Source organism: Miscanthus floridulus, chromosome 9 (genome assembly GCF_019320115.1).
Source record: "Miscanthus floridulus cultivar M001 chromosome 9, ASM1932011v1, whole genome shotgun sequence".
NCBI classification, from domain to species: Eukaryota; Viridiplantae; Streptophyta; class Magnoliopsida; order Poales; family Poaceae; genus Miscanthus; species Miscanthus floridulus.
This window is the reverse complement of record NC_089588.1, coordinates 47,040,466-47,057,762: the sequence shown is the minus strand read 5'-3', so window position 1 is coordinate 47,057,762 and position 17,297 is coordinate 47,040,466. Positions and strand designations below refer to the sequence as shown.

At 43.3% G+C, this 17,297-nt stretch overlaps 1 protein-coding gene across 2 annotated transcripts; it reads left to right on the top strand.

Annotated features, from left to right (window-relative positions):
- Positions 1-227: 227 nt before the first annotated feature.
- On the top strand, positions 228-11,835 carry LOC136483688 (uncharacterized). Of its 2 annotated transcripts, none has more exons than XM_066480827.1 (4): positions 228-1,558; positions 1,875-2,447; positions 8,211-8,906; positions 9,611-11,835. In XM_066480827.1, the coding sequence occupies exons 1-4, from the start codon at positions 482-484 to the stop codon at positions 11,459-11,461; spliced, it is 4,197 nt and encodes a 1,398-aa protein (XP_066336924.1). In that variant the 5' UTR covers positions 228-481; the 3' UTR covers positions 11,462-11,835. The 2 variants fall into 2 exon arrangements, with proteins under 2 accessions (XP_066336924.1, XP_066336923.1); XM_066480826.1 differs by having other exon boundaries at positions 1,875-2,465.
- Positions 11,836-17,297: the final 5,462 nt, after the last annotated feature.

The following is a 17,297-nucleotide window of genomic DNA, read 5'->3' as shown; positions in this document are numbered from 1 at the left end:
CCGAACATCCACCTACCGTGGTAGATCCCTCTCGTCTCATGGATCTGGCCCGACATGTTTTGCAATGCCCCAAGCTCTCTTGACTATGTTGACGCCGGCTTAGTTGCAGAAACACCACTGCACATATTCTGGAATTTCCTCCATACCCAATAATTAGTGTTGCTATAGTATGAAACTGAGAGTTGAAGGGCTCAAGGGGGGCGACTGTTTTTTTTATAGTCAACGGCTAAGTAGACATATCAGAGAACCAACTCAGCTCACGGATCTGGCCAGGCAAGAGTGCATGACTTGCTTTGCAATGTCCCAATCTCCCAGTCGACTATGTTCTTGCCTAGCTGATATCCCCCATCTGTTCCCATCTCAAGGTGCGTGGATGTTGCACAATTCCTCCGAGCATTAGCATCACCAATCACTAGCTGCAGCCACACTGCCACAGACACACAAGCTGGAGTATCTAGGAGAGAGAGGCAGGGGAGGAGCAATGGCGGATCTTGCAGTGAGCTTGGCCAAGTCGGTGGTGGAGGGGGCTGTGACCAAGGCCCTGGCGGCGATCGAGGAGGAGGGAGCTCTGCGGCAGAGCACGCAGAACGACCTGGCGTTCATCACCGGTGAGTTCCAGATGATGCAATCATTCCTCAATGTCGCAGATGAGGAACGCGTCAGGAACAGCGTGGTGAGGACCTGGGTCAGACAGGTCCGTGACCTCGCCTACAACGTGGAGGACTGCATCGAGTATGTGATCCACCTTGACAAGGCGCCAGACTGGTATTGCCGCTGCATCCCACACTTCATCAGGCCGCAGCTGCCGCTGGACAAGGCGGTCGCTGAGATAAAGCTGCTCAAGGGCAGGGTTGAGGAGGTGAGCCTTCGGAACATGCGCTACAACCTCATCAGCGATTCAGGTTCCAAGCCCGTCACGCAGCAACAGTTGGTGCCTAGTGGTGCTTCTGTCGGTGCCACAACGTTTGCCATGCTCAACAAAGCAAGAGATACCACAAAGAGGCAGCGGGGATTAGGAGATCTGACCAAGCTGCTGATCACCAAGAAACCTGGTGGAGATCTTGGAGTGATCTCGGTGTGGGCAGCAGGTGGCAATGCTGCTGATACCACACCCATTATCAGGGAGGCCTATGGGGAACCAGAAATATGTGGAAGCTTCGGATGCCGTGGCTGGGCAAAGCTGACGCATCCTTTCAGTCCCCATGAGTTCCAGCGGAGTTTGCTGATTCAATTCCACACCAAGCCTTGCATACAAAATGAGACCGACGAATATGTTAATATCCTCCAGAGATTGGAGGCGGCCTCTGAAGGGGAACTTGTGCATGACTTCATGAAGATAATGAAACAGGAGAGGTACCTGGTTGTCCTGGAAAACATCTCCAGCATGGTAGATTGGGACACCGTCAGAGCTTACCTGCCTGACGGCAAAAATGGCAGTTGGATCATCATTTCTACGCAGCAATCTGAAGTGGCGAGGCTGTGTGTGGGAGATCCGTGGCAAATGTTCGAGCTTAAACAGAAATCTGCTGAACACTCCGTATGTGTCTTCTTCCAGGAGGTAATCCCTGCTGAATCACAATATACAGAGTAATTTTCAGCAAAAACAAAAAAGGCTTTAGTATCCCTGTTTCTCTTGTTGTTTTCGACATCTGTGGTTTCCTTTTCGTTGATTATATATTCTAATCTTTTGCTTCCAAGTTCCAAAAAGAACTAAAGAAACTATCCAATTCATATGGAAGTACTTTGATTAAAAATGTTCTACTAGTAGTTCTCAAGTAACAGATTACTAATGTTGCTCATCAGTGAAAGCCTTCGCATTGTCTCTGCATGTCTCTTTGATCAGCCATCACCTCACAAATTTTCCGTATTGTCAGGGTTCTCAAGGGGACGACCGATATAGAAGCAAGAAAACCAAGTTGCAAGGTGGCTTAGGAGATCTAACCAAGTTGTTGATCACCAAGAAACCTGGCGGCGACCTTGGAGTGATGTCACTGTGGGCAGCAGGTGGCAATGCTGATACCATACCCGTTGTCAGGGAGGCCTATGGGGAACCAGAAATATGCGAAAACTTCGAATGCCGTGGCTGGGCAAAGCTGATGCATCCTTTTAATCCCCTCGAGTTCCAGCGGAGTTTGCTGATTCAATTCCACAAAAACTCTTGCCTACAAAAGAAATTGAGTGTAGACGTAGATACGCTGAACAGATTGGAGGCGTTGCCAGAAGACAAACTTATTCAAGAGTTGAAGAAGAAAATGAAGGGGAGGTACCTGGTTGTACTGGAAAACATTTCCACTGTGGTAGACTGGAACACTGTCAGAGCTTACCTACCTGACCGGAAAAATAACAGTTGGATCATCATCTCTACGACTCAATCTGAAATCGCGAGGCTGTTTGTCGGAGATCCATGGCAAGCATTGGAGCACAAGCAGTTCTCAGCCGAATACTCGGTATGTTTCTTGCGGGAGGTAAGACAGCTGAAACACAACCGAACAGTTTTATGGAGAACAACGAATTTAATCTTATCTTAGTATCTTACTACTCTCTCCGTTCTAAATTATAAGTCGTTTTGACTTTTTTTGTTACATTCATTTTGCTATGCATCTAAATAAATAATATGTCTAGATACATAACAAAATGAATGAATCAAAAAAGTCAAAGTGACTTATAATTTGGAACGGAGGAAGTATTACTAAGCAGAGGTCTCAAAAAAATTTCAGGTTTATCATCACAATAAATGTTAGGAAAAAAGTGAAAAATCTGAGGACTCTCACAATAATCAGAAATATCTGGTTTTTAATTTGGTACTTCCGCTATTCCAAATTATAAGACGCTTTGCCTTTTCTATATACTTTATTTACTTTTACTATACATCTAGATATAATGTATATCTAAATGCATAACAAAAGTTGTGTCAAGTCAAAACGTCTTATAATTTGGAATAACTCCGCCTATGGTGGGGCGCCTTTGGTGTCCTAGCATAGCAGGTCCCAAGCCCTGATAAAAGAGGAGGGTTGTGTTAGGCGTGGCGAGCCAATGTAAAAACTTAGCCACTTAAATGGAGATGAAACCCGAAAGAAAATCGTTGGGGCGTAACCCTCTTAGCAACGCGCCATATCGGAACCCGGGTATGGTGTTAAATGGGCAAGGGCCGGGTCGTCACCCCCGTGACGCGCCGTGTCGTGATCTGGGCATGGTGTCAAGTAACCAAGGATCGGGTCGTCGCTTCCTTAGTGGCGCGCTACATCGGCGTCCGGGTGTAGTGAAAAATGAGCAAGGGTCTTCGCATCAGAGTCGACGGGTGCGAAGGGTAAGGAAGCTAGTCGAACCAACTAGGATCCGTTTAGGTAGTTGGAATGTAGGGTCACTTACAGGTAAGTTAAGAGAATTAGTTGATACCGCGACTAGGAGGCGTGTAAATATATTATGCATTCAAGAGACTAAATGGAAGGGTCAGAAGGCGAAGGAGGTGGACAATACAGGTTTCAAGCTTTGGTACATAGGGACAGTCGCGAATAGAAATGGAGTAGGAGTTTTGATTGATAAGAGCCTCAAGAATAGTGTGGTGGGAGTGAGAAGGCAAGGAGATAGGATTATCTTAGTCAAGCTTGTCGTTGGTGATATGGTCTTGAACGTAATTAGTGCGTATGCCCTCCAAGTAGGCCTCGACGAGAGTGCTAAGAGACAGTTCTGGAAAGACTTAGATGGCCTGGTTAGAGCTATACCTAGTAGTGAGAAGCTTTTTATAGGAGGAGATCTTAATGGGCATGTAGGTACTACAAGCGCAGGTTTCGAGGCAGTTCATGGAAGTTTTGGGTATGGTAGTAGGAATCAGGAGGGGGAGGAAGTTCTGGACTTCACGGTAGCTTTTGACCTGATGATAGCCAACACTTTCTTTAGAAAGAGAGAATCTCATCTAGTGACCTTCAGTAGCGGACAACACTGTAGCCAGATTGACTTTGTCCTCGCAAGAAGAAAGGACAAACGAGCATGCTTTGATTGCAAGGTGATACCAGGGGAGTGTGTTGTTTCTCAACATAAGCTTTTGGTGGCAGATTTTCGTTTTCAGATGCGTGCCCGTAGGGATAAACAAGCTAAGATTGAAAGAACAAAATGGTGGAAACTGAAAGGGGAGACGTCAGAGGTATTTAGGGAAAGGGTTATCAAAGAGGGCTCTTGTAAGGAAGAAGACGACATAAACAATATGTGGGACAAGATGGCAACCAACATTCGGAAGGTAGCCTCAGAGGTGTGTGGAGTAACCAAAGGAAGGGGACGCGAGGCTAAAGATACTTGGTGGTGGAACGAGGAAGTCCAAAGGGCTATTAAGGAGAAGAAAGAATGCTATAGACGCTTGTACCATGACGGGAGTGTGGACAACATAGAGAAGTATAAGGTGGCAAAGAAGACTGCAAAGCGAGCTGTAAGTGTGGCAAAGGGTAGAGCGTACGAGGATCTTTACCAACATTTGAGTACGAAGGAAGGAGAGAAGGACATTTATAGGATGGTTAGGGTTCGTGAGAGAAAGACACGGGACTTCAACCAAGTTAAGTGCATTAAGGATGAAAGGGAGCATCTCTTGGTAAAGGAGGATGAGATCCGACATCGATGGCAAGAGGATTTTGACAAATTGTTCAATGGTGAGAATATGGACATAACCTTTCAGTTAGATGACTCTTTTGATGACACCAATAGGCGCTTTGTGCGGAGAATCCAAGAATCTGAGGTCAGAGAGGCGTTGAAAAGGATGAAAGGATGTAAGGCGATGGGACCGGATGGTATCCCAATCGAGGTGTGGAGATGCCTCGGGGACATAGTTGTAGTATGGTTAACCAAGCTGTTCAACCATATTTTTCGATCGAACAAGATGCCTGATGAGTGGAGGAGAAGTATATTGGTACCGATCTACAAGAATAAAGGGGATATTCAAAGTTGTACAAATTACCGGGGAATTAAGTTGATGAGCCATACTAGGAAGCTATGGGAGAGAGTTATCGATCATCGCTTGAGAGCAATAACGCAGGTCTCTATAAACCAATTTGGTTTCATGCCCGGAAGGTCAACCATGGAAGCTATTTTCTTAATAAGACAAGTTATGGAGCGGTATAGGGAGAAGAAGAAGGACCTACACATGGTTTTTATTGACTTGGAGAAGGCTTATGATAAAATACCAAGGAATGTTATGTGGTGGGCTTTGGATAAACATAAAGTCCCAACGAAGTACGTTGGGCTCATTAAGGACATGTACAGCAATGTTGTGACTAGAGTTCGAACAAGTGATGGAGATACGGATGACTTCCCGATTAGGATAGGACTACATCAAGGGTCAGCTTTGAGCCCTTATTTGTTTGCTTTAGTGATGGATGAGGTCACAAGGGACATAAAGGGGACATCCCTTGGTGTATGCTTTTCACGGACGATGTAGTGCTAGTTGATGAAAGCCAGACAGGAGTGAATCAGAAACTGGAGTTATGGCGGGAGACTTTGGAGTCCAAAGGTTTTAGACTTAGTAGAACTAAAACTGAGTATATGAGATGTGACTTCGGCACTACTACTCGGGAGGAGAAAGATGTTAGTTTGGAAGGTCCAGTAGTGCCTAGGAAGGATACCTTTCGATATTTAGGATCAATGCTACAGAGGAACGGGGATATTGATGAAGATGTTAGCCATAGAATCAGAGCAGGGTGGATGAAGTGGTGGCAAGCGTCTGGTGTCCTATATGACAAAAGGGTACCACAGAAGTTAAAAGACAAGTTTTATAGGACGGCGATTAGACCTGCTATGTTGTATGGTGCAGAATATTAGCCTACGAAAAGACGACATATTCAACAGCTAAGTGTCGCGGAAATGCGTATGTTGCGTTGGATTTGCGGTCATACAAGAAGGGATCGAGTTCGGAACGATGATATACGTGAGAGATTAGGGGTAGCGCCAATTGAAGAAAAGCTTGTCCAACACCGGTTGAGATGGTTTGGACATGTGCAACGGAGACCTCCAGATGCACCGGTGAGTAGTGGAATCCTAAGTCAGGATAGTAACGTGAAGAGAGGCAGAGGAAGACCGAAGTTGACTTGGGTAGAGGCAATAAAAGGAGACTTGAAAGGATGGAATATACCCAAAGACTTAGCCTTAGATAGGAGGGCTTGGAAGACAGCTATTCACGTGCCTGAACCTTGATTGCTTCTGTTGGGTTTCAAATCTAGCCTACCCCAACTTGTTGGGGACTTAAAGGCTTTGTTGTTGTTGTTGTCGTCGTCGTCTTATAATTTGGAATGGTGAGATTAGATTCTATATTTTGCTTATAAAAGTTACACATCTCTACTACTATAGAAAATACATAAAGTAAACTCATAAATTTGTATCTAGATTACCTACCTTTCTTATTATGAAAGAAAATTTAAAATAACCAAGTTTTTAGAACAAATGAGCATTATAAGATACATTAACAAATTTATTTTTATAGTTTACCTCTTCGATGCCTTAAATGTTAATATTTTTCTCTATAAACTTTGTCAAACTTATGGTGGTTTGACTAAGAACAAACTCAAATCCATTATATATTTGAGGGAGTAAAAAAATTAGATCAATGTATGCAAATAGACCTTTAGTTACAGTGTCATTCCTCCACTGCATGCTTATTCCGCATTAAATTAGTGCCTCCTACCTAGTCCACACGTCTCTCTCTTTTTTCTTGAGAGAAAAGGCTAAGATCTATTAATCAGGAAGTGTTACATTATTAGTTGCTACTAAACATGCATAAAGTCAAGTACATGTTGTAGCCACAACGTTGATTAAAAAACATATAAGCATGACTTTGCTAGAAATCAGCAATCATATTTTGAGCTCTCTTTATGTAACCAAACTCAGCCGCCTGAAGGCCACCCACAAATGTTCGTATTTCCTTTACCCGTAGGACTAGGCGGGATCTGTTATTACTTCTTGAATTCAGTGCCTTAGCTTATAAACTATATAACAAGACTAGGTGAGGTTTTCATTACATAGTCAAAAGGAGAGCCTCTAGCCAAAAGGAGAGCCTCTCTTATAAACTGTATAACAAGACTAGGTGAGGTTTTCATTACATAGTCAAAAGGAGAGCCTCTAGCCAAAAGGAGAACCTCTCTACACACAAGCAATCTAGCCTCCTTTGCATCAAAATAGTCATGTTGAACATGTGACCAAGCCAGTAGCACATGTTAGGTTTAGTTCCACATCGGAAGTTGATGGTGGGGGGAACAACATATAAGGCGGAGGCAATCCGCACCTATCAGGCTAGTCAGTTGGGTCGAGTTAGGCCCGAGGCTTTGTATTTTTGGGCTCTGGTGGACTTGGGCCGGGGTTAGAGGGGCGCTAGCTCACCATGAGCATTAGACTCGAGGCCTAGATAACATCTTCCGGAGGTCACACGAGGTGTGTGTTATGTGAAGAGTTGGGCCCGATGTGTGACAAGGCCTAGATAACATCTTCCGGAGGTCACACTAGGTGTATGTTATGTGAAGAGTTGGGCCCGATGTGTGACAAGGGACATTGTTTAGTCCCATATTAGAAGTTGATGGTGGAGGAGCACAACATATAAGGCGTGGGTAGTCCTCACCTGTCAGGTTAGTCTTTTGGGTTGAGTTATTAAGCCCGAGCCTTAGTTTTTGTGTGGGCTCCGATGGACCTAGGCCTAGGAAGGAGCCAGCTCATGGATATAGCAAGCTGGCCCGGATCTGCTATGCACTATAACTATAACAACGCATTTCCTTTTCACCTCTTGCTATATGCCAAGTCCTTCTATGTTAGTTTCCTTGTAAAAAGATGCATCAACATTGATTTCCTTTTTCATCTCTTGCTATTATGCTAAGGCCTTCTATGTTAGTTTCCTTGTAAAAAAATACATCAACATAAACTTTAACCCTACTAAGATGAGGTCGTTTCCAGTTATAAACAACTTTTTCGGCCCAATCTCTCTTTTTTTAACTATTTGTTTGCCGTTGTTATCCACAAGCTATTGCTATTGTCGGATTTGTAACCATTAGGCCTTATAACTCATCAGGAAACGAGCATACCCTCAATAGGCATTTGTTTACCTTTATGTTTGAGTTGTATGCTGGACTCTCCACAACAGCATTAGAAAATTATCACGCATGACATTGTTACGAAAGGATAGAGTTAAAGACAGCCAATCTGAACCACCGCTAATGACGTATTTTTCTTAAATTTTGTGTTTACAGGGTCCTCAAGGCAACGACCGAGATAAAAACAAGCAAATCACTATGGTGATCCCCAACCATAATGAGGCATCATCATCAACGAATGAAGTCAGACACAAGGGTGGCTACGCCTTGTATGCCAGCATCCCCACCTCAAAAAACAATGCTGATATGTGGATGGACCGATTCCCCCTAGTTGGTGTACGCCAATCACAAATGGAAGATCTTCGTGGCTATATAGCCAATGCGCGGATGAAGGGTTTTGCAGTGGTATCAGTGTGGGGGATAGCTGGTGTTGGGAAATCAGCTCTAGTGAGGAACTTATACTATGACACAATGCGCAGTGGGAACAGAATGTTTACCATGTACGGTTGGGTGGATGTATCACATCCATTCAATTTAGCAAACTTCGCTTGGAGCTTACTTTCAGAACTTCAGTCAGATTCTCCTCAGCAAAATGGAATCACCAATCCCATTCAAGAGTGTCATCAGCTTCTGGAGAATCATCGCTGCCTTGTCGTTATAGATGGTTTGGAATCCACAGAAGAGTGGGATCTAATACGACATTCCTTGGTATCTACTCATCCTAGAAGTACTATCATTGTGATTACAACAGAAGCAAGCATAGGCACTCACTGTTGTGCAAATCGAGAAGAGGCTATGTACAATGTCAAAAGTCTAGAAGACGATGAAGCACGTGATCTCTTCAAAAAGGAGGTTTGCTTTCTTGCAAGATACTTTGCCTATTCCTCTGTCTCATGAAATCTAATTTTATCAGATACATCTTGATGTGCAAATGCTAGTGCAAAACATGAAAAATTGTTGTATGATTTCTTTTCGCACTCTAGCCACCCCTCCCCTGGAACTCGAGGAGATTAAACTATGTTTACATAAAAAATTGGGGGGGGGGGGGGGGGGGGGGGGGGGACAATTTTTGGATCCAAGTAGTTTTATCTAAACTCTTATTTTTTTTCTATGCTCGATCCCAACTTCCTAAAAAGACACAGAATCATCTTATCCAAGTCTTCACAAAATGTGCTTTAGAATACTTAACAAAACTCAATATCCAAATGGTATCATGAAAATCTCAGTAATCCCATGACCTGTAATATAGAATTTAATCTGGGAAAACTATATCTGTAGTAGTATTGGTTTTATAAACATACAATAGTATACTAATTATCATACATTCTATATAGATATGTCATAATATTTCATTCTTTTTTAAAAAAATAACAAATTACACAGATTATCACAAACAACAAGAAGCTGCAATCCACAGATTTAAAGTTAAAACAAACATATCCTTATGCACATGTAATTGTTTCCTTTTTCCAATGCATGAATTTTATATTTGATAGCTAATTGGTGATTCATAGTATAATTAATACTACTAATGTAACTTCTTTTCAATAATATAGGTACGCATATTTCCAGATCCGTCTGCTTTAAGGAACTCTGAAGGTCCAGAGCTGCGAAAACTTATTTCAAAGTGTGGGGGACTTCCCAAACTAATAGTTGCTGTAGCCGACTTTTTGGCACCCATGTCAGTCAGCTTGATGAACAGTGCGGTCAATCTGAGTGACAGATTTATGCATGATATGGAGACTAAACCAGAATTTGATAACTTGCGTGGACTATTTGGTTGGATGCATTCCTACTTCCGTACTTGCCCATATTACCTCAAGCCATGTATCCTCTACCTGTCCATTTTTCCGCAAGGCCAAAGCATTCGCCGGAGGCGTCTAGTGAGGCGGTGGATCGCAGAGGGCTACTCAAGGGGCACGTCCAGCCAGTCAGCTGAAGAGAATGGGGAGAAATTCTTCTTGATGCTCCTTGATCTGAGTATCATCCAGCAGGCACCACATTCAGTCACCACTGCAGATACAAGAATGGTCTTGTGCAAGGTCAACGGCTTCTTCCGTGAGTACATCATATCAAGGCGAAAGGATGAGGAACTTGTCTTCGAACTGGAGGGTAGGTGCACATTGACCAGTCAGCGCACAGGACGGCACCTGGTCATAAAGGATAGCTGGGACAGAGACAAGATTGTGTTCAGTAGTATTGACTTCTCAAGGCTGCGCTCCCTCACTGTGTTTGGAGAGTGGAAGCCCTTCTTCATCAATGAAACTATGAGGGTGCTCCGGGTGCTTGATCTCGAGAATGCAACAGGTGTGACATATAAATACCTCGGGCAGATGCTGAAGGTGCTTCCTCGCCTCAAGTTCCTCTCTCTTAGAGGAAGAAGAGAGATCTGCTGTCTGCCAAGTTCATTTGCTGGGCTGAGGCAGCTTGAAACTCTGGATGTCAGGGGCACCTCCATAGCCACTTTGCCGCCATTCATTACCAAGCTTACCAAGCTGCAGTACATCCGTGCTGGCACAGCTAAGGAAGCATCAGTACCATGTTCTCATTTGTCTTGGTTGCCTAGCTGCTGCAGAGGTTGTCCTGTAGGTGGTGTTGAGGTGCCAGCAGGGATTGAGAAACTTACAGCCTTGCACACTCTTGGTGCTGTCAACATTGGTTTTTCAGGGGGCAAGGCCATCCTGAAAGAGCTCAAGAAGCTCACCCAATTGCACAAGCTCGAAGTGACTGGCGTCAACAAGAAAAACAGCAATGAGTTCTGTTCTGCCATCTCAGACCATGTTCATTTGGAATCCTTGTCAGTGTGGCTCAACATGGGCAATAATGAACATTTTTCGGAGGACATGTTCCTGACTCAGGCTCAGGCGAAGCCTCTCGAGAAACTTCAGAGCCTTAAGCTATATGGTCCCATAAGATCAGTGCCGGCATGGATCAAAGATCTTCCCAAACTCACAAAGTTGGAATTGGAACTGGAGGTAACCATGTCTGTACAAGTTGAAGTAAATAATGTCCTCAGAGTCCTGGGGGAAATTAAAGAACTGCGTATCCTGCGTCTCTGTGCCAAACCGCTTCAAGATGGTGACGGTAATCTTGATTTTCGTGTCTTGGTGGATGGTGTGCATGATCGCTGTTATCGAAAGGTTAAGATCCTCGAGATTTCTTGCAGCTCCAATTTAACTGTCACCTTCGGATCACATGCAATGGAAAATCTTGAGCTTCTGATAGGTACATGCAGTGTTGGGTCAGCGTTGAAATTCGCTGAGCTAAAGACTCTCTCTGTAGGAAAACTCAAGGAGGTGAGGTATTTAGGTTCCCTTGACAACACACATAAGGCAGGCATGGAGAATCAACTCAACAAGCATCGTATGAAACCTGTTTTGATCCATGTCCATCCTGATGGACACTGAGGTCATGACGAGCCGACGATCAGTCTGCTGATTCAGGCTTCTGCAGGACCAGGACTAAATTACTGGTGCTGTTCATTTATACCTTCCCACTTCCTTTTTCATCCTACTCCAGGCATTTGAACTGAAACATCTGGGTTCATGATAATGTAATTATAATCGTTGCTTCTTCAATGTCAAAATCTGTGCATAGGTGGAGAAAAATAAGGAGTGAACATATATGCTAAATAGACTCGATTTTGTTTACTCTGATGCAAATACGTTGTAAGTGTATATATGTTAGGCTTCTGCATAAGTGTAAGTCTTCTCACCTCCCTTGGGAGGCCGTGTGAGTTTATTTATTGTCAAGAAAAGCCTTCGATGTGGCACTACATGGCAACACATAACCAGAGATTGATTGATCTGTCTATCCTATACAAATAGAAGATTGATACAACATTGATATTTACTTTATGTGACTAGGCACAATATCAATCAATCTCGGATTGTGCTAAGGAAAAGATACTTTCTGTTTACATGCCTAAAGACTCTCTCTGTAGGAAAACTCAAGGAGGTGAGGTATTTGGGTTCCCTTGACAACACACATAAGGTATAAATGAACAGCACCCGTCATTTAGTCCTAAATCAAGATTGCTTCTAATTTGTTCTAACAATTGAATTGACAAAGGTTTAGTAAAACCATTAGCAATCTGATCAGCAGAGGATATAAGTTTAATCTCCAGTAATTTGCTTGCTACTCTTTCTTGGACAAAGTGATAATCAACTTCAATATACTTTATTATAGCATGAAAGACTGGTAGATAAGTGGCAACCAATATTATCATACCATTGGCGCGCAGCTTTAAGACCCTGAATTCTAGCTCACTAAGCAAGGTTTGTACCCACATAACTTCAGCTGTAGCATTAGCTATGGCCTTGTACTCGGCTTTGGTACTTGACTGCCATACGGTGGGTTGTTTTTGTGCAGTCCAGGAAATAAGATTTAATCCCAAAAATATGAAAAAACCACCAATAGACTTTCTATTGTCAGTGCACCTAGCACAATCTGTATCTGAGTAAGCACTAACAAGAGTTGACCTGGAACACTTGATTCTTAGTCCAAAACATAAGGTATAACTGAGGTACCGCAATATCCTTTTACTGAGGTCCAATGTTGTGTAGTTTACGAATGTAACACTAATACAGAAAGTTTGATCACCGCCTGGACTTTCACCGCCGTTTATGTGAGAATCAGCGGTGATGCATTTCACCGCCGGTTCAGAGGCAGAGGGAGCGCAGTAGCATGAGTAACCGGCGGTGATAAATGTTTTCACTGCCGGTTCAGTGTATGATCCGGTGGCGAAAACTGTGCAGGTCTTTGTAGCTGGATCATATGCCGAACCGGTGGTGAAAACATTTAGCACCGCTGTTAGTCACCCAATGCACAATGCACCTACAAACCACTGATGATAAGTAGTTTCACCGCAGGTTTGAAAGTAGGACACAATGCACATTAGAGGCCAGCGGTGGTGAAAATCAGTATCACCGTCCGCTCACAATATGATATGGTGGTGAAAATCACGGTTCTAACCACCGCATTGTCTGTCGAACCGGTGGTGATAGGGATTTTACATCTAGTTTGTTTGGGCACTAAACTCCACCTGCTACGATCCGACGGTGAAAACGGGTATCATCGTTGGTAGTCTATTTGATCCGGCGGTGGTAATCGGCTGGAACAAAACCCTTTTTTCTCTCCTCTTCTTCTCCCCCAACTTCTTGACCCGCGACTTCCACCATTTTCGCAACTGTTCTTCACCACGTTGGTCATGGAGGCACTCAATTTTCAAAGGATGAACACCACCCTATTCTAAGGTTGGTAACTAGCAACCATTTAATTTCCTAGCTTGTTCCTTTGGTTAAATTGTGAATGAAAATTATCTTTCTTCTTTTTAGAGTGCTTAATGATTATGGATTAATATGATTCTTGATGGTTGTACCACTTGGAGATTGTGTGGGGGCTCCGATCCTTGGCTTGTGAGGGACTTTGTACTCATCCTCGTGGGAGACTCGCAAAGAGTAACTACTATGACCGGCGTGACTTACCAGCGCTAGGGTCCGGCCAGTGGCTAGGAGCTGCACCAGCATAGGGGCGGTGAGATAAGATATTTCCCTTTTTATTCCCTTAAACTCAGGATCTAGATTGATTTGTTAGGAGATGATATATACCTCTAAAACATGATTGAGTTCATTAAGCAAGGCAATTATCTTGCGTGGCCTCTAGGCCTTGTTAACGGTAAATTCACCATACTTTTGCATACACAAAACCGTCAAAAAAACATCTTTTTGGAAGCTAACAAGCAAAGGCATAGTGGTTTTTGTACAAATAACTTAGTTCCACATGTACATGTCATTATTTGCTTGTAGGTACGCAAAACATACACTTTGGGTGGCTAGAGGCCCCACATAGGCGTCTGGGCGACCTGCCCATGGTGCCCATCAGCCCCTCTCAAGCCTCCCATGATCCTTCCACACACTTCAGAGACAATCTCCACCCTTGGATCCAAAGCTCCTCTTCTCTCGTTGGCTAAGAGGATGAGCACACGGATTCATGGGCCCACAACGAAGCAACCAACATGACAAATGTGACCAAACACACACTATGACGGTGGTCCAAGCTTCTAGCAGAAGGAGAGAGGTTCACTACTAATTTTTTACTCTGTTGCACCGGCAATTTTTTTATGTAATAGGGCCAAAATGGATGCGATAGCTTGGTATCGCATCAATTTTTTTGTTTGATGCGAGCCGATGCAATAGCTCTAGATACAATAGCCTTGTCGCATCGGTTTGTCGTGACCGATGTAAGAGTTCGCTATTGCATCGGCCGTCCGTTGTCTTGGTGGGCACAGGCTGAAGCTGCCCAAGCTAGGATTCTAGCTAGGCTAGAAGTTAGCCAGAAAACCAAACACACCCAATGCGCCCAGCTTAAGTTCTGGCATATCTGTATTGTTATTATATTAAGACTTTTTTGTTTTCAATTTCAAAATCCACGTATCAGTTTTTGTGCTGGAACAGGCCGCACTGGGCTAACGGACCGCCCCGCCCATAAGCATAATTTGCCCAGCCTAAGTCCCGACATATCTGTATTATTATTATATTAAGATAAACAAAGAAAAAAATACATCAACCCAAGTGTCATCCTAGCTTACTCCTTCTGTCCTAAAAAAAATGCAATTCTCGCTTCTCAAGGAGTCAACCGATTTCGACTTTGACCAATGTTCTAAAAAAAATACTAACATTTATAATATAAAATAAGTATCAATAGATTAATGATGGAATATATTTTCATAATAAATTTTAGTTGGGACATAAATATTAATACTAATCACTATAAACTTGGTCAAACTTTAGTACATTTGTCCAGCACGATTCTCATAATTACATTCTTTTTTGGATGGAGTGAGTAGCTGTAAAGGATCGCTTCTGTCATGCAAGAGGTCCTAAGTTCAAGTATTTATAGACTCTCTTTTTTTTCGTAGAATTTCTCCACGTCCGTAGGCGAGCTTGTGGGCGAGAGGAAGTCCCGCCGCGCCGTTGGCTGCAAATCACTCTGGAGCCGAAGTCCAACAGTTGTTCACACATGGTACGTTAGCTGCTATACATATAATATAATATGTGGAATGAAATGCGTTAAATAACAGAAGCACCCACGTAGCTCAGTGGTTTGCTCACTGCTCGTGAACCATCTTTTTTAGCAATTTTACCGGTCTTTATTTACGCTGTGTTGCGGGCGAGGCTGTTGGGCCTAGCGTGCCAGTTTTGCCCTGGTCTTTATTTACGCTGCGTTGCGGGCGAGGCTGTTGGGTCTAGCGTGCCAGTTTGGCTCATTTAGAAGGGAGCTGGATCAGGCGGATCATTTTGCGTGCAGGTGGGGGCGCGGCTGTTGGGCTAGTGCGCTAGGCTGGCCCAGAGGCTCAATCAGGCTTCCATGAACAGGTGACCCAACTAGGACAAAGAAAACAAGTGAGCTGATATAAGGCCTTGTTTAGTTCCATGAATTTGGAATTTAGGGTTACTGTAGCACCTTCGTTTTTATTTGGCAATTATTATTCAAACATGGACTAAGTAGACTCAAAACGTTCGTCTCGCAATTTTCCACCAAACTGTGCAATTAGTTTTTTTTTTCCGTCTACATTTAATACTCCATGCATGAGCCGCAAACATTCGATGTGACAGGTACTGTAGCACTTTTTGGGATTTTGGACTCCAACTAAACAAGGGCTAAATAAAAGAAAAAAGAAAAAAAAACATCGGGTGATGTGGCAATAGGCCTTGCCAATATGGACAAAAATATTTAAAATAATTCAATAAATAATTTGTGACACATAAATAGGCCTTATGACAAAACAAATATCGTCACCGGATGAAATTGGACTAGTTGTGTGACACTTATTGTGACATACAACTTTTTAATATCACTAAGTCGAAATGCCTAAAATATAATGTCATAAACCAGATGATATAATGACATAATGACCTATTGTCATACTAAATACGTCAAAAAGCCACATATTTCTTGTAGTGTATTTATGCCTCTTGCAGCGTAAAACTTTCAATGCAATACTACCATGCATCGCATTGAATCGCTACTAAACTGATGCAATAGTAGTCACCTATTGCATCAAAAATTAGCACTATTAATCTGTTGCAATAGTACTTCCTATTTGCACCTATATTCTAAACCAGTGCAATACCTCTTACGTATTGCATAAAAAATCAATACTAATGCAACAAAATTTATCCGATGCAATAATTTCTACCTATTGCATCTCAAGTATGAAATCGGTGCGATAGATCATACCTATTGCATCAACATGAATTACTATCGCATCCAACTCCTTGATGCAATAATGACCACCAATTGCATCAAATTTTTAAAATTGATGCAATAGCAGCCACCTATTGCATCATATTTGCATTTGATGCAAGGCAAAGCGATGCGATAGGGTAAAAAATTAGTAGTGGGTCCCACCTATCATAGGGGGGGTCGAACCCCTATGGTGGTTAATCAAGCTCAACTTTCTTCCACCGCCTCTATGCATGCCTCCATACATCCTACCACATCAACACTATTGATCAATGGTGGTTTAAGGCCTGTTTGATCCAATGGAGCTTGATGGAGGTCACCTGGATCGACAAAGTGGCGCTGGAGTAGCCCCTACTCCTCCACTAGCTATAAATACCCCTTAGGCCTTCACTCTCACTCATGAACACGAGGAAACTACTATGCTCAAGTAGTGGTAGTGCTATGCAATTAGGGAGAGAGTGAGGGGAGTGTTGAGAAGAGGCGGGCCTGTCTGGTGTCTTCTCTGAGCTATACCTCATCGGATGTGACCTTCTATGTAAGTGAACATCTGATATACTTTATAGTAGTTGATATTCTAAGTCTGGTATAGTTGATATATACTTGATTCTCACTGGTACGCCGCTTTACTTTAGTAGAGTGCTCTAGCTTCCCTAAGGGAACTTAGTGGCGCAAGGTTAGAGTAGTAAGTGTAGTGTAGATGTGGTGTCTAGACTATATCTTGTCTTTTGATGAGATCCTCACATATGGGTATGTTAAGCTTTGAGATCAATGGTTCCCAACCGAAGAGACCCCCCGACTGACCCCTTCAAGATCACCCAGGGGCTCAGGGGCTATACCCATCGGGTATGCTCACGCGCACCCTCTGATGAAGAAACCTGACCGAGCCTAGGCACGACGTAGTCCCCGCTCAGAGCTCGGGGGCTCGCCTGAGCCTTAGGCTCCCGATCGACGACATGTCGCCCGAGCTTGACCCTTGGCTCCTACACGACTTACAAG